The sequence below is a fragment of the Aphelocoma coerulescens genome, chromosome 2 (genome assembly GCF_041296385.1).
Source record: "Aphelocoma coerulescens isolate FSJ_1873_10779 chromosome 2, UR_Acoe_1.0, whole genome shotgun sequence".
In the NCBI taxonomy this organism is placed as follows: Eukaryota; Metazoa; Chordata; class Aves; order Passeriformes; family Corvidae; genus Aphelocoma; species Aphelocoma coerulescens.
In genome coordinates, this window is record NC_091015.1 from 159,408,483 (window position 1) to 159,429,116 (window position 20,634).

Consider the following 20,634-nt stretch of genomic DNA (forward strand, 5'->3'; position numbering starts at 1 on the left):
AAGCCAAGAAAATTGTGCCTAGCACATTTGATATCTTAACCTTCATGCTACTCATTAAGGTAAGTTAAACGTTCTTGTCTGCACATAATATCTGGCAGTGACCCATAAAACTGAGGTTAATTAGTTTGCCTCTGTAGCAGCCCTCCTCCATTTATACTGAGGCATGTGATGAGCCTTTGTTGGAATCACAATTGAAGGCTCATATACAGCTCATGTCACTACTTGGTATGATGTATGTTGTGCTAAGGAGGAGCGCTGCAAGAAAAGCAGCACTGAAGTGTGTATGTGTGTGTCTATATATATTTTTATGAGGCACTTCAGCTACTTTCAATTCTCTGGTACTGAAACATTCAAAGGACAGAAAATTTTTCCCTCTACAGGCATCAGCTGTCCTTTGCTATTCCAAGCTGCTCTTACATCACGCTACACTGACAGGGTGGTGGGGATGCTGACCCAGGCTCCTTCCCCAAGCTGGGAACTGAAAGGTGGGCTCTAGTGTGGATCACTTCCATTCTTTCTTTTCCTACAGTTGATGCTAGTGTTCTCTGGACCAAGATATATCCTTTTTCTGAGGCCTTTCACATCACTTTTCTTCAATCCAGCAGTTAAGAAAGATTTTCAGTTATTCAAGAATGAGTGTCAGGTCACTATTCCCTTGATATAAGATCTTTGCCACATAACTTTCCTTTAAGCTAGTTGAATATTATTGCTCCTATTTCACAGATTTAGATACTGTGGAGCAGAAGAATACCACAAATGTGTGGAGGCCATATAGAAAAGACCAGTAGCTAATCCTGGAGAAAAAAATTGCCATTTTTTCATAGTCCTCTGTACCTTACTATTTGCATGATCAAAGAGTCTTCACATTTCTAGTCAGTCTCTCTTGGAAGGCATTTTTAGAGCTGGAGGGGAACACACAAGAAAAAATTCCTTCTCTTACAGAGAAAGGCCTAATAAGAAGTGTCATGAACTCTAGGGTGAAGGAAACTCCATTGTTGGGGTTCTTCCCCCCTGCCATGGGGTCCTGGGAGAGGGGCCCTGGGGTAGAGGCACGGGGTTTCCCTGCTCCCTGGCCAGTCTTGTTCCCCACTGGTTGTTTTGTGTTCTCCTGGGCAGAGAGGACCCTGGCGGTCCCGTGATTGAGCAGTTCCTCGGCAGAGCCCGGCCATGCGGCTGGAGAAACAAACATCTCTGAAACATCTAGCAAGAATCCGTCCATATTTCTTTTCCACGGGCCTCGCTGTCTTATACATGTTGCATTAATCCCCACTGCAACATTCCATTACCCAGCTCTGCTGAAAGCTTGATAGTTGAGCAGTGGACTAAGTGGAGACAATTCAAAGGTAAGCAGCAGCCGTGGTAAATGGCTTGAAAAGGAACACAGATATATTTGTTCAAAAGACATAGAAGAAAGAAAATAGCAACAAAGGAATTCCAGAAAAGAGCTGGTAAACTATTCTTCTAATAACAATTCATGACATGAATCAGCCCTAGCCTTTAAGATGGAGCAGAGTTTAGAGTAAATAAATAAAAAAAAAGTAGCTTTAACCCAAAGAATAACCCTGGTAAAGAAAAAAGACCAGTAAAAATCACTAAATGTAACAAAGTGATGGTAGAATTCAGGTCTGCATTCAGACACCTGAGTTTTGTGACTACAATGTAGTTATGCCCAAACTTCCATTTCATCCAATGAATCTGAAGAGATACTCAACAGGTCAGGTGTAAATGACTCCTTTGTTGTCACTATGGGTCTCTCTGGGTTCTGTTGCCTGTATTGACTAGATCTCAGTCAGTGGTAGTAGGAGCCCATAGAAGTAAAGAGTGTGCAGTCACCTAGTTTAGGAGGTTTTTAAGTATGGAGTTGACTCCTACCCAATCTACTCCTTCAGGAAAATTTAGCAACAGTGAAACAAATCCTGTAATGATAAGTAAATTAACTTAATGAGTCACACACATCTATTTAAAGTCTCAAGACTGTAATTTAACACTGATACTGACTCTAAGGCCCATTTACTGTTTTATGCATCTGCAATAGTCATTCTTTGTTCGACAGCTTCACTGTGGTCTGCATGCACAGATCTCTTGAGTCACTTGTACTGAAATCAGGGGGTGCCAGTGCTTACAACTGCACAAACATTCATGGGGAAGTGGGACATGTCCCTGATGAATAAATCACAACCTTTCCAGCAGTTTTTGGGAAGAGTCAATTAACCAGTGCACAAGATCTCAGTCTTGTGAATAAAAACTGGAGACCTTTCCACTTGGGCTGATGAAAGAGAACAAAACACCAACAATCACAAAACATCAACAAGCGATTTGGGATCTCGAGGAGATTGTTAAGACAAATATCAAACTCCCCAGGGTTTCCCTGTAGGTGATGTGAGGACATCACCCCTGCAGGGTCTGCCATCTGCATAAGCTCCCTGCACCAGCTCCACTGAGGTGGTATATATTTTCCTTTGTTTCACCTTTATTGGGGATGGCTTTGCCAAGGCATGAAAAGCCCCTCTTGACTGACATGTCAGTTCAGATTTTGCTCTTCCTCCTCTACATGTACCACCAAATGGGGGAACCTACACAGATGTCATGGACATCTTTGGATTTTGAATCATGCTGCTTATGGCTGCTCCCAAGACATTTGTGTAAACCTGGAGTGGGCATACCCCAGAAGTGTTTAATGATAGATGCTCTAGAGAAACAGTTTCACATTTTTCATCTTGATTTTTAAGAATCATTTTTCCAGGACCATCAAGTTTGTCTTTAACAACATCTCCAATTAATATCAGAGAAGTTTTATTGTCTTAAACACTGAACTTAATAGGATGTGAGGAGGGCTATTCAGAGCAGGAGTTTTAGTCTTTTTGAAGCCCAAGCTTTTATTACATTTAAGGGAAGTAGATAAAATGGTATTGTTTCCTACTGAAACTCTGACAATGTTCAGAATAGATGTAATTATTGTAGATGCCACTCTAGAAAATGGAAATTAGGACCTCTCATTAATGATGAACTGCTCTGAAGAGAAATTCCTTCGTGCTTACTTAGTGTACAATGGACAGTCTATTTGCAGCTGTTCTTTCTTGTGTGTCATCGAGACAATGGGAGTTAATTAAAAAATATTGAAGGAACTGCAATACCTATTCAGACTTGTGGGGTTTTGAGGCTGCCTGTTAGCCTACTTACTGCTGCAGTGTGTGATATGAGCTGTATCAACTTTGTTTTATTTTAATCACTCAGTCAATTACTATTCCAAATCATCCCATTCTTGGCTGCATGTTCCATTCAGGCATCAGCTGTTTTCAAAGAGAAACAAGGCCAGATCACACAGGAGGTCTTGGGGTCTCCTTTTGTTTAGCTTTTGTCTATGAAACATAGCTAGAGTCTCAACCAAACTGATAACACAGTATTTGAGAGACATGACCCTTTATAACAGTGTCTAATCAATTATTAAATGAGAAATGTTGCAAAGTTTGTGGCAATGGAAGAAGGAAAAAGCTTTTTTACACACACTTCTCATAGGAAGGGCGTGTTATCCAATTGTTTCTTCAATGCTATTATCCAGAACAGCATAAAACAACATACGTAGCACATGATGAAGGGAAGAACTGCAAGGTACTGCTGGGACTTTGTTTTGTCTGGATGGTGAATGGTTTGATGGTTCAGGTACCTGAAGCCACATTACAAAATTTTGGCAGGGCTTGATGACTAACAGTCTACTGCCAGGTGTAAAAGGAGGTGTCTTTTTTATTACCCAGTTGGCTGTTTAAGGGGATAACAGTTTTAGTGCCTTAGTCGGAAGTTCCTGAGATGTAGCAAGATGATTCCAAGGCTGCCAGTTTTGTTTTTATGCCTTCCCAGTATCATTTTGGCTTCATAAATATTTAGCTCATCCTGTAACATGCTGGGAAGTCATGGAACAACCCTCTCTGTCATTTTTCTTGGCATGGTACCTGTTACTGCTGCTGCATGTATATTTAATTAAAAAAAATATATTCCTCTACAAAGTATTTACAAAAATATTTATAAAATTAATTTTAGTAGTAACACAGTTGATCATGAAGCTGACTGCAGGCAGTGATTACACTATGGCACTGGTACAATGAATCAACTCGTCGTGAGTCCACATGAGTACCGCTAACTTCCATGGGAGTGGGTGGGAGCACACCATGAAATAGTCTCCTGACAGTGTCTTTTAGCTTAGGCAGTAGGAACTACAGGTCTCAGATTAAGTGCTCTCAAATTGAGTGTCTGTATTGAGTATACACAATTGTTAATAATTACAGATCCTCTGAATCCTTATATATGACTTTTTGTCTCCTGAATGAAGAGCGTGTTAGATTTAAATTTCATCGTGAAACCCAAACTTGTTAGAAAGATGAGTGGTGAAAAGCAGGAGTTACAAAACAATTTGTATTACCATCCTATCCTGTAGATGTGAACATTAATCACAGAATCATAGAATGGTTTAGGTTGGAGGGGATGTTCGAGATCAGTCACCACCTCCCTGCCATGGGCAGGAAAACCTTCCACTAGACCAGGCTGATCAAAGTCCCATCCAACCTGGCCTTAAACATTTCCAGGCATGGGGCAGCTACAACTTCTGTGGGCAACCTCTTCCCATGCATTACCACCCTCACAGTCAAGATTTTCTTCCTAATATGTAATCTCAACCTACTCTCTTTCAGTTTGAAGCCATTCCCCCTTGTCCTACCTCTCCATGCCCTTATCAAAAGCCCCTCTCCATCTCTCTCTTAGCCCTTTTAGGTACTGGCAGCTTCTATAAGGTTTCCCTGGAGGCTTCTCTTCTCCAGACTGAACAATTCCAGCTTTTTGAACCAGTCTTCATAAGAGAGGTGCCCCAGCTCTCTGATCATCTTCATGACTCTCCTCTAGACTTGCTCCAACAGGTCCATATCATGCTGGGGATCCCTGAGCTGGACAAGTGATACTCTCCAGCCCATAATAATCCATTAGACTTGTCTAATAATGGAAAGCCATCTTTTATAATTTTGTAATTTTGTTTCTTCCAAATATCATGATGATTTTTTTGTTAGCTATTCTTTATTAAACAGTAGTAGACAAGACAAATATTCAGAAGAAAAAGATTTATATGGAAATAAGACACATAGGACAAAAACCTTTGTACTGTCTTCTGGTGTATTGGCTTCCATAAATTTCAATTAGTTTGCAAGGAAAACAGGAGTCAGAGCTAAAGAACAGGAGAAAGATAACTACTTTCAAAACTACTGGGGAATGATTCCATAAAAGCATAATCTTAATCTTTTCCTTGTTCTACTGGAATAGAAAATGAGCAAAAACCATCTCCTACAATTCAAATTTGTTCTAAAATATCAGAATAGCACCATCTGACTTTAATGCTTATTATGCTGTTTCTCTGGAACAGCTTTGAGTTATCTGCTGTTAAATCTTCATTTAATTCTTCTGCACTGTTTCTATTTTCTATTGATTTAGATGTCTCTTTTTCCATTTTGTTACTTTTTTTTGGGCTGTTTTGAAAATTGCTAGACAACTTCAGTAAAATACACATTTCTCAAGAGTACTCGTTATGGCAACTAATGACATGGAAAATATCAGAAAGAAGGCTTTCATGCCTTGTACAGTTCAGCTTTATATGCCTAAATCACTGCAGAACACCAAGATTAATAAGAGCTACAAGGTCATTTATTCTGGTCAAAGCAAGGGATATACTTTGTCAGAGAATTTTAAGACTCCAGTACTAAGCAGCACAAGCAGGATAAAATTTCCTTTCAGTAAGTGGGAGCAATAGTCCTCCTGAAAATCAAACCCCTCTGAACAGGCTTGTAAATGGGCACTTGAATACTGATAGTGTGAAAGACCATAAGTTTTTTATAAATATTAATCCAAATATTTTATCTTGCCTTAGATTATCTCAGTAATGGCATTAGTAACTTTGTCTATCTTGGAATTGGTACTGCTCATGGTCAGATGATTTAAAGCCCCTACCTGGACCACAGAGTCTCTCTATTAATTGAGAATCTTGTAAGGACACTAATTTTAGAGTCCTCCTACAGTACTTTTAGGGCACAAAGGAAAGTTTCTTAGTACCGTAAGTTCTGATCCTGAACTAGAAAGAAAGATGACCTTAAAATTGGTAAGTATATCGAGAGCAGAGGCATTAACTTGTTGAATTTGGAGCTTGGAGTTCTTTATTAAGCAGAGATAACTGTATGGCAGCCCAGCTGGTAGAAGTGTCTCATCAATTTAGGGGACTGAAACTATTTCACTCCCCTTACTCAGTCCCTCTCTGTCCACTTCTCTGACACATCAGCAAGGGTCACTAGTCAGTGGCAGCTCTAAAAAAGACATTTTTTTCCGACACCACTCTCTTTAGCAAAGAGCTGAAAACACAGGAGACACAGGCCACCAAAATCCTGTCAGTCTCATTCACTGTTGACCAGCATGACAATTGAACAACCTAGTTTAGAGATCAAAGTACCACACTTTGAGTTTCATCTTTAGTAAATCCAAAAATCCATCTACTAGGAACGAGGTTTCCTTCTCACTAATTTCTTCTAGGGGAAGCTCCCATGCCTGAAGAGCTGACACTCTGGGATTTTTCCCCTGTATGAATTACAGTTCAGGGTCTGACTCCCATGTCTCTGGCATGGGCTGTAAATCTCATTATTCTGTTCAAGTACATGTGACCACTCCAGATTTGCAAGGAATGGAAGAGAAGGCAGCAGATAATTCTTATCTTGATTTTACCTTAGACTTGTATTTGAAACCAAAATGTGGAGATTATGCTTTGATGACAAGAAACAAACACCAGCAGTGAAAGTTAAGGCACAACATTTAAATCTGACTTTACAATGTTTGGGTTTCTACTGCAAATGGGTTAAGTAATGAGTTTTTTTGAGACAAGATGTAGTAAATGTACATTCTTGTATCGACAAAATCATAGTGCATGTAAATATTTCTTTCCCCCAAAAATAAGGAAGAAAAGTCTGTTATTGGACTTAAAAAACAGGTCACCTACTAAATCAGAATATGGAAATGGATTGGGAAGAACAATAGAAACTTTTCACATTCCTTCATTTGCTAGATTGACCCGTAAGTTATACTTAAAGTTTGATCCTCTAAGTGCTAATGGAGCAACATCAAGAAAAACTTTTTGTGGGGACTATGGTTCTTTAGAGAAAGATACTAAGATAATAGAAAGTCTGAATAAATGTGAAACTTTTCTTAGAATCTCACAGTCAACACATTGGTTCCTATGAAAAGGGAAAAAAATACTAAAATGTAATATCTAACCAGATGATTTCATAGATTTTTTTAAAATTGTGAGTTTATTGTTTGTCCTTTAAAAATAAAGCCTCAGTTATTGTGATCATAATTTTTAAATATGGAGCACTTTAAATTATTTTTATAAAGAAAGACTGTGTGCTGTCTAAAATTAAGATTATTCTTTTATTTTTTAAACTAAATCTGTACTTTATCCTCATACCAATTCAGAGGAATTTTAATAGTCTTACCACCAGTGTATGTATATCTACATATATATGTATGGATATACACAAGACTTTATGGTGTTTAACCCTCTTAAAGTGTCCTTTCCAATCCCAGTCCAATCTGCTCTTATTTTAGAGGTTGCAAAGTACTGACAGTTGATTAAATTCTAGATTTGTAAGAGCTTGATAAAACCTGCATAACATATAAGCTGCTTTAAAAAAAATTTTAAAAAAAACACAACCAAAAAAAACCCCAGAATTCATCAATCTTCAGAGAGCTTCTTAAAGCCATGGGAAATAGCGATTGTTGCAGGGGAAAGTGTGAAAAAAATCCTCTAGAAGTGGAGGTAGAAGGAAGCAAATGGTCAAACAGAACAGGTTTTTTAATGGAAAAAGAGATTAAGGCAGGATCACAGTTTTTCCAAAGATAACAGGCAGAAGAGACTAAATATGCCAACAGCAGATTGTTCTGAAGACTAAGGGCTGTATTCTCATTTTACAGCTCTGATACCCATACTAGAAAGATAGAATGCGTGATCATACCTAGAAAACAAAACTATCCTCTTCTTACCTGGACAGACGGTTCTTTCAGGTGGTGAGCTCTAATCCTTTATGCAAATAAAATGAAACAACATCCAAACTGTTTTGACTTTCAAAATGAGCTTTAATTGGATTTGTGGAATCCCCTATGAGAAAGAGATTACCTGGAAAGTAGGTGTTCAGTAAGCCAGTGGCAGGACTCGCAGGGAGGAATTGCCTGTAGGGTATTCTCTTAGGGGACTGTTCTCATTACACCATTTAATGTAGAAAGCTTTTTCTTCTTGCTCCCCACTGATCTGACCTAACCCATCATTAAAACTTGCAGATGCCCATCTTTGTCCCACCTTGATGGGAAGCATCCCTGGAAGCCCAGTGGATCAGGTTTGATACCAGTCTTGACCTTCTGGAGCGAGTCCTCCTTGCAAGACTGGAGGCAAGCAGTTCTTGTGCCCCACCAACCCTTCTGCCCCCAGCCTTCAGCTCCATTTCTTCTGCCAGTGTGTTAGATGCCCAAGAATATTTTCATAAGGATTAAGGAAGATATTAAGAAGGATCTTTATTTCCACATAAGAAGACCTTCTCTTTGTGGAATTTGAGATTATTTCTGCATAGAAAGGGATCTGCTTGCTGAGGACTGTCTTGTAGAGGGATTTAGACATACAGCTAAAAAAAGACTAATGTGTTGTGGCTCTAGTAACTTCTAGCACTAGGTAACTACTGACACTGCACAAATGTAGTGCTGAAATAGACTAATTTTCCCTAATTGGCTTTTCAGAACGTAAAACCTGGAGGATTTCTTTCTGATTTGAGTTTACTCCCTCCCAATAGCTTATCACAGTAGGAGCAGCCTTGTTGGTGAGCTCTGCACAAGAGGTAGAGAGTTTTCTTTTCATGAATGATGCATAACCTGCTACACTGAGAACAAGAATGAACTCTGGAGGACGAATGTAAAAATCAAACAGATAGGGACTGTTTTCTCCTCTGATCTAAAACAACTTCTTCATAAAATGTTATTAGGTTCTCTAAATCTACTAGAAATAATGCAAATAAAATATTTCAGTGAGGCTATATATTGGATTTTTCTGAACATTAGTCCAGACTCCAGGTTATTCATGTTAGTAAGATATATTTTAACAACTTTGCTTAGCTTGAAAGCAGCCTCCCATCCATATTTTCCTATTGCTTTGTCCAGGCTTCATTAGTCTCATTGGTCTAGAGCAGCCTTGGATAGAGAGCTGAAGTGTGGTCATGACACAAGAGAAGTTTCTGATTATGGCTAAATGTCTCTTCTATGAATAGCTGTCCTGTAGTGTTGTGATCTTATTACAAGAGAAGGGGGAAGGGCTGGACTGATTTTTATGATCTTATAGCTATAACTTTACTTATTTAACTTTTGTGATTTTCCCTGTCTAGTCCTTTTAAGACTCCATTTTTAGCTTCAGTTAATCAAATATTCCTGCACAACTTTTATTGCACAACAGTATTCCTGTCTTCCCTACATAATAATTGTTTTCAGATATGTATAATTTGGCATATGTATGTGGGGTGCAGGAAAAGGCAGCATGACAAAATTATCTGAGAGACTCTTTAAATTATAGCATTTCAGGATTTAAAATGTTAAAAAATTCAAATAAAGATTGGAGAAAGAGCAAGTTAGGACACCTGACGTATATATTGAATGCAATTCTTCATAAAGTCGTAATTTTAATATGTGTCTGGATTTAATATGCCATTCATTTAAAACTTGGGGATTTTGTATTCTGAGAAATAGAAATGAAAAAGAAATTTAGTTCAGGTTTTTGCTCTTCATTAGGGCAATTTCACAGCATTTTCACAATGAGGGAAATCACATACTCATTGGTTGTGAAGGGTTTTCAGTAGCTAATTAAGAAAGTGAGTCAGACTATCTATTTTCATTGCCCAGATAAGATGAAAGCAGAATTACCTGCTGTGTCCTTACAAAAAAATCGAGGTATAAAAAAAGATAGTGTCTTTGGTCATTAACAAAACATAACACTGGTTGTCAATATTTTTGAAACACGTAGACATAAAATGAAAGTATTAAATTAAAATTTCAAATAGGTAGTGTAAAGCTATGAGACTGTTGGAATAAAATAGATTTATGAAAACAGAGAGCCTCATGTTTGTTTTTTATTTATAATTGCAATGCTTTGAAAACAAAATCAGAGGACATTTTGTGGTGGCCATATTTGGTTGGTTGGTATAAATACATCTCTTAAGAACAGGCCACTAACTACAATTAATTAGAAACTATTTAAATTGATTATTTTATCGATAACTGCTAAACTGAGGCTGTTTTTGCAACACATTTGTCTGTGCTGCCTCCTGATATTTTCATCTTTTGATGATAAAGTCTTTCTGGTACACATCAACAGTGGAGTCTCCATTAACTATGCCAAGCTCTGAAATGTTTTAGATTTTCACAAAAGTTCTAATTTTTTAATGAAAATTAGGAAATAAGTAGACACAGATGTTCCCTCAGTTTCACAGGGTGGTGGGATTTCCAATTGGTGTCACACAGATAATACCATATAGGTAAGCACATAAACATAATTAACAATGACTGCAGGAGTAATTCTCTGTAGCCACACTACTATTCATTTTCATAATAGAGTAATTAGAATTAGGAAATTCATTGTAATTGAAAATGCTAATATGTACTTTTAACTACCCCAGGTGCTTAAAATCAAAAGGATAGCAATAGAAAAAAATCAGATCCTTGATGATCTGAAAATACAACTGAAAGTCCTCTCTTTCTGAAATACTTCTGAAAATTTTCTCTACAAGTCTTGTTGAGAATAAATGGGGATGAGGGAGGCAGAAAGAAAAAAGACAGAGGAGCTTTATTGTATATAGACTTCTGGAAACAGACACTGGAAACTGAGTCACTTCAAAACTGGAGTCAGGTTACCCTGGACCAGCCAGGCTTCGTAAAGTCTTTTGCATCATCCAGGTCTGCACTTCCTTCTCTTCCTTCCTGTGCAGTAACTGAAAGATTTGCAATTTGTGTAAAAGCTGAACTCGCACCTGAAGATATTTTCTGTGGAAAATGAGTCTATGGAGCTAATTCAGATTTACAGACACCGCAGCCCCAGACATTTCTGAATGACAAAATGGCTTTGAGTGTCAAACTGGAAAACTTCACAGCCAAAATGAAATAGCGCAAGGAATTCTTGAATCCTGAAAACCCACAAAAGGGAGACACTGCTGGAAAATAATGACATCTGGAAAACACATTATGACATCTAACTGCCCAAATTTCAGATCAGAGTAACATGAAGATGTGGCAGGGCATATCCCCTGTCTCCCCACCTCAGGGGGCCAGTGCAAATAGGAGAGATAACCCAGGTGGGCCAAAGGCCCAGCAGGTATCATCTCCTGGTGCCAAAGGGTCTGCCAGCCTAACCAAGAATCAGCATCTTGGTATGGAGGGCAGATGTGGGAAGAGATAAAAGAAAACAAACATAGGTGACCAAAAGGCCTGCTTTACACTATGAAAGTACTACGAATTATCACAGAGGCAGAAGTCTCCTACGTGCACCCTGAGAAGCATGTGAGACTTCTTTCTGAAGTTTGGATGCAATTCTCTGGTTACTTTCCTGGAAATTGAGGGAAAGGATTTCGATGTGTGCTCCATCATGAATTGGAAGGTAAGAAACATTGGATCCTAAGTTATTCCTTAGCTAGCTCTAAAATTGATGGTACCTTTAACCCCGTGTGTAATACTAGTTGTCTCTTTTTGTCTTATTCCTGTGTAGTAATGTCTAAGTCTTATATCTGTTTTGTGTCTATTAAATAAATGTGTTAGTTTTGTGTCTATTAAATAAATAATTCATTCTCTAATAGACAAAATCAGCCATTATTAAAGAACTTGCAAACAAGAGTGGGTTTTGAGGTGCTGGCCACCTCAATAAAGCTACTGCCTGCTGCCAGCAACCTGGGCAAAAGGCAGAAACTTATTTAAACCCCCACATCTAATTCATAACAGAAGAACAACAAAAAGGTTTTTTCATCCCTAGTGGGATTTTGGTTGTTCCACCTCCTATTTTCATTGCTCTTTATGCAACGGTTGGAAGTGAGTGAATGAAACTGCTTTCACTGAAAAAAAATCAGCTCATATATATGAAATGTATCTGGAAATACAGAAAAATCTCTTGTTTATCCCTGCAGCAGGAGCTGACATAATACAAAGTTTATATTTGTATTCCAGAAAATCTACAAATACTCATTAAAGGGTCCTTTAAAACCTCTGAAAACAGGAGATCCTTCCTTAGCAATATCACTGTTTCCTTGTACAGCTCCACATTTCTAATGGTACCTCTTGCTTATCTCTAAAACACAGATTATAATATGTTTGGCTCACGCTTGTGTGACTTTCCTCAACTGGCTCTTTTAGGCATTGCACAATACTGCATAATGATAGCAGTAGCATTTATCATTATTAGAATGACAGAGGATTAGAGATTATAAATCTAAGGGATATTAAGAAAATGGAAGGATCATTTTGAGAGAGCAGAAACTTGATTTCTTATTTTTAACAATACACAGTAATCAATAGAAGTATATCTGAAGCATTTATATGGTTTCCATGATTGTATAAACTTGGAGCCTCATTCTGCAATTGCTTATGGACAAGCATACCACTCCTTGTGGTAGGTTAAAACTCGTGTTGTTTCATGAGTTAAAACTCATGAGTTAAAATTCATGTTCTTACTTTAATTTCACTGGTCTTCTGATTTAAACAAAGTAAGACAAAAACAGACCTTACAGGACCTTTCTGGCAAGCTGTCACATTTCATATGACATACCATACATATGACATGTCAATACACTTTAATTTTCTATTACTTTCACTTCAAGAAGCAGAAGATGTGTGGAGATGAAAGGAGCCTCAAGAGATTTAAATTAAGCAATCCACTACTATAAAAAGTAGCAGTACCACTGCTGAAAGCAACAAAAAACTTGACCCTGCTATAACAAACCTCTAGTTTAGACAGTTTTTGGGAAGTGAAGGGGAAATAAATTGAAGCGGAACAAAATTTTGAATTCCTGAAATTATTGTCTGGAAGAATTACACAAATAATTATTACTTTATTTTCTCTGCACATTTTTAGTTCCTTAACCATATTTTTCGAATTTTCAGAAGCTACATTTCATCTATTGTCCTGCATACTAATTTTCCACCTTTTTTCTCCCTTTCATATATTATAGCTATTTTGTAGAAAGTCATAGAATTAATTTAGTAAACTTTATCAAGATTTAATCCTTACTTTTTAAAATGTGGTATGCTTTAACAGGTAGTAAGATTTTTTTACATTCATGTGAACTACAGATTCCACGTGTCATGAAATGTTTGTCTTCAAGATAGAAAAATGCTAGCAGTCACTGAATTGCTGCATGTGTGCTGATTAAGTGCTAAAAAAAGTGGTCCCCTGAAATGTGACCTTGACAGTCTTCTTAAAGCAGATATGTTTAAAAATTGCTTAAATGAGATGCTACTTCAGAAGCAAGGGGAAAAAATAGAATGCTGAGGGAAAGATCTCCATTCCTCAAGGTGTTCCAATATTGGAATATTTTTTTAATGTTGTTCTTCCATATACAAATGAAAAGCCAAAAAATTTATTAAACATATTTATATATGCAGGTATGCATAATAACACAATTTCAAAGTTCCAAGAAAACTAATCAGAGATATTTCAAGGTGTTTTTTTCCAAAATTTTGAGTTAGTTTATTATTAAATTAAGTTTTAGAAGAGATCTTTCATTTGGTGTCCTGTTGTCTGTATTTTTCTCCTGTGGGCATTTTTCTTGGCTCAAGGACATATTCCCTTATGCATTTTCAGTCATATGATGCCTGTGACACACTACTTTGTTTGGCTATAGATGAATCTCAGCTGCAGTGAGGTAATACTCCAGGAAGTTCTGCCCTCTGGGAACAGCACAGCCCTGAAGACTTGCAAGGCACTGGGCCAAGATAAAATTCAGAAGTCAACCTGACTTAATAAAAACAAATATGTCAGATCCAACCACTATTTCCCCACTCTCAAAAAAAAAAAAAACAACCAACAAAAAATAACCTGCCCACCCAAATGGAAATAATCTGTTTTTATTTTCCTAATAGAAAATACAAGTTCAGCAAAATTGAATTTCTCAAAATATTTGTCTTTGTACAAGCTTCATTTTACATGAGGATAAAATAATTCTAATGGGAAAACCTCCTAATAATATGGAACAAGGGAATCTTTTGTTAGTGTTTTATAAAGTTTTTTACAACGAACTCTAGAAAACTGTGGTCAAAGTAAAGCTTACAAAATAATAGTTTATGAAAGATTAGACAAGAAGAAAAAGGAAAAAACCTAAACACTCCAAAATCCCCAAAAGGCATGAAAATATGATCCTGTAGTTAAAAAGAGAACAGAGCATCCTAGATAATATCCCTCAAAGTCTTTTCAGTCAGCAATGGCTGCAGAGATGTTCTGGCAGAGATACCTGGTATTACTCAACACAGTCATGCATACTGAGTCATTATTCAATGAAGTCTAGAACGTGACATCTTCCTAGAACTCTGCATAAGAGCATGACTTGCAGGGGGCAAATGAAATAAATTTGAGAAGTAATATACATATTTATGCAGCAGGGCAAAATGAAAGGCTAAATTCATCTGAGAATGATACAGCAGTGTAACATATATGATACAAATGCTGCTCCCTTGGTGCAAAATAATAAGCAGCAAATTTCTCTTTATTTGATAGTTCTTATTTTGGATTGGAAAAGATGATTATCTAGGATCAACTATACCTATTCAGATCAAAAGTTCCCCTAACCCAGTGTGCTAATGTACACAGTGGCCAAAAGTTGATTTTTCAAGTGTTTAAGAACAGAGAAACAGAACAGTGATACTTTGCTGTGGTGGCCTAGATACAAAAAATCCCTCCATGAGCCTGAAGTGATGCTTTGGTATTTTCTCTGTCTAGAGAGAATTCACTTCCATTAGTTTTCACAGACTCACGAAACCATGCAGGTTGGAAGGGACCACAGTGGGTCATCTGCTTCAGCATCCATGCTCAGGCAGAGCCATCCCAGAGCACATGGCACAGGATTGTGTTCAGATGATTCTGGAATATTTTTCACTTGACTAATAAAGTTTTAATACCTACAACACTCTGAAACATGAAGTTCCCCAGCTTAACCCCTCTTGTGTAAAGAACCATTTTTAAGCACCTGCCAGTTGCTGTTTCATTTGATGGGCTCTTCTGTGGGAAAGGACGATGAACAGCCACTCTATTCATTCTGTTTCCCAGGGGAAATCTTTCAGATGTCATATCAACTCAATACACACCAGCACAGCAACAGCATAAAACTCACTTAACCTCTACAAATCAGGTGGTATCACACTGCAGTCAAGGCTGGAAAAGCCTGGTCTTGTCCAATTATCAATACCAGTTAATACAAAAATGGGAATGTTTTTCCTGGTGACCATACCTGTCGCTGGTTTTCTGTCTCTAGTCTCAGTCTGGCTTCCACACATCTTCTGGTCTCCAGGAAGGCTTGACGTTGTGCCCTGTCTGATAGGTAGCTAATGAAGATTCCTGCAGTGTTCATACACATAAATAACACTGCCTGAGCTGCTATCTGCAATGAACAACAAATAGGATTTGATTAGACAGGAGAAGCAAAAATATCTGTTTAAAAAACGAAAGAGAGACAATGACAGCTTTGTAGGCTGCAAAAATAGCAGTTAGGAAACTTTGCATGAAAGAAGGTCTTGGATCTTAAGTAGAGACATCAAATTTGTAAATTTTCTCTGCCTTGAGGATGAAATATGCAGTATTTGGGGGCATTAAACTCTGGTTGAACCACAAATTATATTGCCAAAAACTGACTCACAGAGCTCTAGCCAGGAATGATTACAAACATAATTAACAAATTGTTTTTGTACTGCCTCTTCTGCAAGAGCAACTTTGTGATTTGCTCCATGGCTTTAGTTTGGGAAGCAAGCCATATTAAGGAAAACAAAGAATGTCAGTTAGTTAAGAACTAATATCAGTGATAATAGTTATTGTATTATTGTTGATCAAATTAAATAAATTTATTTTCAGTTGATGCCAAAGCACAAATTTGCACAATCTGAATTCTGAACCATTCAACAGGGGAAGCTGAAAGGATAACCAAATTCTTGCACAACCAGTTCCTGTGTACACAGACTTTTTCTTTGCTGAAATCTACGTAAGGGCTGAACTGGTTTTCCTTGTAGAAACTGCGTCATGGCTTCTTCCTTTTCCATAAGAACTCTAGAGAGCCAAATGGGAGTGGATCCTTGGAGAGTGTAAATTTCAGTTGCTTATTTGTTTGTCATTGACCTCTCTTTGTGCTCTGCATGTTTGTAAGGCAGGACACATCAACACCATTGAAGTGAGGATTGTTTGGGAAAGTGAATAAGAAACTGGCAGTATTTGACTGCACAGAGACAGTACAAAGTTCTTCAGTCTCAGTACTTTTATTCAATATCTCATCTGTGTTATTGATTGATATTTCAAAGACCCTGATAGCTATGGGTGATACCTACAGGATCATAGCAACACCAGAACAGCCACACCAAACAGATCAAGTGTTCATCATTCAGGATACTCTCTCTGGTAGTGGAAAACAGAGAGTGCTCAGGGAGGAGAAGGATAAAGCATAGTTAATATGTACAAAAGTACAGAGAACATTCAGTGATGCTTTGTCAAACCAGTATTGAACACTCCAGCAATCTGTGGTTGCAGAACATTGCGGGCTAGGCATTGTATGTTCTTACTATTATCTAATAATCAATCTTCCTAAAATCCAAGTGTTGTTTGTTCTAATAGAAGACTCCTTAATCTCACTGGGATGTTTTGACTCCGATCTGCAGATCTCACTCCCCATAGTCATGAGGGTTTGAAAGTGAGATCTGATATCAGACCAAAAGCATCTGGCAGGAATTTCAGTTTTATATGTTCCTGTATTTATGAAGTATTGTTCTACTACAGTACAGGGAATTAATTCTCAGTTTATATGCCATGATTAAATAATAATGCACATCCTGGCTCCAGATGAAATTTTGTTTAACCTTTTCCTGCAGTAGACGTCTAGACAAGGCTTGTGAGAAGTAGGACATGATTAGCATGATCCTTGAATCTCCCTGGCTTCCAGGATCCTCTGAGCTGGAGGACTTGCACAACTTTTCCTGATGCCTTTCTCAAGTTAATAGTACATTTGGATCCTATGTCACTCAATAATAAGGATTTTTTACAATCTAATTAGGCCCTTTGTGATAAAAATGTTTCCTTTTGTTTGCTTTAATTCACAGCTTTATCATTTCTTCGAGTGCAGCATCATGTTTATAAACAGTGACTAATCATTTCCAATTAATTTGCTCGTCACTATTTCTGATTATACTGACTTAAAACATAACACCTTACTTTTACTTTTTAAAAGAGAGGAATTTGAGACTCTTTAATCACTCTGCATGTATCACTATTCTCCCTTTGCACTTACCATTTTTTTCCTGTTATCTACCATATCCTGTTTTACTGGAGACATGTTACCCTGGACCAGCCAGCTTCCCCCAGACACTCTCTGCCTTTGCTCCAAGATAAATCAGAGAAGGCAGTAATTTATCTATGAGATAACTCCTTTCTGGTGCAGGCTACTAAGAGGTGTATGATGAACTGACATGAGATTGAGACTAGCTCAGAACTGCATTGTTCATCAGGACAACTGAAATCAGCTGTGGGAGGTTGGAGGAGTCAACTTTTCATGCCTTTTTCACTGACTTTTAAATTTGACCTGGACTCTATGTTCACACATAGTGGAAAAGTTAGAGTGCAGGGTGAAAAAAAAGAAAAGCCCAGTTCAGTCACCCATCTCTGTTAATGTTCAGGATTTGTTCCACTCACTTCAGCAGATCTCAGAGTAAATGCACTAGAATTTGGCCTTCAATTAGATTTCATGAATACATAATTTGATTTGGAGAGAGGGAATAATGGAAAGCATGTTACAGGTAAAACAACAGCTTATGCAGAGGCAGAGCCAGCTTTTCTTACACATGGTAGTCTGATTGAAACCATTCCAAAGAGTAAAGCAATATGACTTCCAAGGCATACTAATCTGGGCCTCTTGTTAATAAAAGAATAAAAAAGACATATAAGACTTAAGTCTCTCATTGCTGCTCCTTTTTCCTAGAGCTTATTGGGGTTCCAGAAGTCTTGGAGGATTTTCTACAACCTATCAGGACTCTGTTTTAGAAGATGTACAGAGTTGCGTTATCTTTTTGACTGGCCTGAAAATAATCAATGTTCACACAGTGGGGAAGCTGAGGCATAATGTGAGAAAAAAAATATTTTCACAACATTTATAAGGCTATTTCACCTTGCACAGCACTTAAATAATGAACCATAGTAGACACAGCAAGTGATCTTAAAAAGCCATGAGTGATATATTTTGATGTTAAATAGGGCTCTGAGGTCTCTTCTTGAATATTTAAAAATGCAAAGAAGGTACCCTTCACCATACTGTTTGGGAATACCTGTAACAGGAACATCACTGTCCCTGCTGAACCTGCAGTTACACGTAATTACAAAATAGGATGAGCAGAGCTAAAGGAAATTACTTGACAAGATCACTGAAGTAGTAGAATCCCAGAATCCCAGAGTCATCAAGGTTGGAAGAGACCTTCAAGATAATCTTGTCCAAGCATCAACCCAGCAACAGCATAATGAGCCCTAAATGATATCCCCAGATGCCACATCCAGATGCCTTTTGAACACTTCCAGACTCCACCACCTCCCTGGTCAACTTATTCCCATGCCTGACCACTCTCTCAAAGAGAATTTTGTTTCTAATATCTAATCCTGGCACAATTTAAGGCCATTTCCTTTTGTCCTTTCACTTGAGACATGACAGAAGAGACTGACACCCACCTCACTAAAACCTCCCCTCATGTAGTTGTAGAAATCAGTGAGGTACCCCCGAGTCTCCTCTTCTCCAGATGAAATCACCCCTGTTCTCTCAGCCACCCCTGACAGGACATGTTTTCCAGACCCTTCACCTGTTTACCATTCTCCTTTTGACATGCTCCAGTGCCTCGATGTCCTTTTTGAAGTGAGTGGCCCAGGAAGAAGCAGCCATTACAATTCTTACTCCAAAACTCTGCTCTTAATTTCTTGTAGGAGGTGATTAAGAACTTAATTCACACAGAAATCATTAGTCAAATAAATTGTCATTTAGGAAGTGTCCTCCATACATGCACCTCAGAACCCTTTTCAAAATCAATACGAAAACTAGCAAAAACCAAAGGATATGAAAGGAGAGGATGCAAGTCAGACATGTAAGTTTAGTTTAAATTTGAAAGAACCCATTGATTGAAATAATTTCACTTTTATCTGCCACTCATATAAAAAGGGCTTTGCCAAGAGAGCTGAAACCAAGAAAACATTTTGAGTTGATTTGGGAACCCCAGGTTTCAAAGAAACAATTCAAAGGCACAGGACATGGCTCATCAAGAAATTATAATCAAATCAGGTACAGTATAGTAATGCAAGAGAACAGGACAAGGAAAATTCATTGAAAAGATGGTAAAGTAACTCTTAAGTCTGTTGTGGAGTGGTAGGTAATCACCCACAGACAGTGTTCAAGGCAGAGTTGAATCTAGTTCAGGAAACAGGAAATTCAGATGGTTACAAGTGCGATACTGGGATAAGCATAACAAGAAATTTTAGGCATTTCTGCTATTAAGAACACCTAATTGAGTTGGCCTTCATTAGGAGTTTACACAGAATCCTGTGAGTTTATGAGTGACTGAAAGCAAGCTAAAGAAGGTTTAGCAAATGCCAGAATTTTCAAAATTCAAAAACCATAACTGAGCTGTGTTTTAGTTTTATCCCAGTTTTCTTTTTTGAAATATGCAGTTGTCCATCAGGGAATTTAGAGCCATAAGGCCAGCCATTAACAGACGTTTATGGAGTGTATAGTGATTGACTGAGTTTAGCACTTCCAAGAACACATAACCTGAGGAAAAGTGAATATTTGTGAACATTCAACAAACCAAATGGATTGAAAATATGCAGCCTGATAGATGGCCCTAAAAGATTGTAACTGACACAGGCTATCTTCATCACAAAGTTGAGACAACAACAGCATATATTCACGTGGGAAGCACAGTGGAGGCAGAAGAGAGAAAGGTGGAAAAGTTTAGAAATTATTCTGAAATCCAGAAGGACAGTGAACTTGTGTGTTACTACCTCAAATGCAGAAAAACACTCAAGAATGTTTAGCAGAAATAAAATTATTATTAACCTCTTCAGCAGGCAATTTTGTTCTGCTGCATAGAAACAGAGCAGCGTTGGGGCAGGTGTCACCAAAACACATGTAAGTAAAGAAATGGTTTTCAATGTAATGTCCAGCTAGACATTCTCAGGGCTTTAACAACAGATTAGAATATTCTTGCGTGTTTTGAAAAAACTGGGAAAGTAAACTTGTGCTTCTTAAAGAGTGTTTTCAGCATTTACCACATAAGGAACTGTTGCTATGGTAATTATTATTGGATAATTAAGTTTGGAGAAGC

At 37.8% G+C, this 20,634-nt stretch overlaps 1 protein-coding gene across 1 annotated transcript in view; it reads right to left on the reverse strand.

Moving 5' to 3' along the window:
• The window catches only part of ADCY8 (adenylate cyclase 8), a 122,164-nt gene that overhangs the window by 75,235 nt on the left and 26,295 nt on the right, over positions 1-20,634 (reverse strand). The window contains 1 exon segment of the mRNA XM_069005492.1: positions 15,531-15,680. Coding sequence (XP_068861593.1) covers positions 15,531-15,680 — 150 coding nt within the window.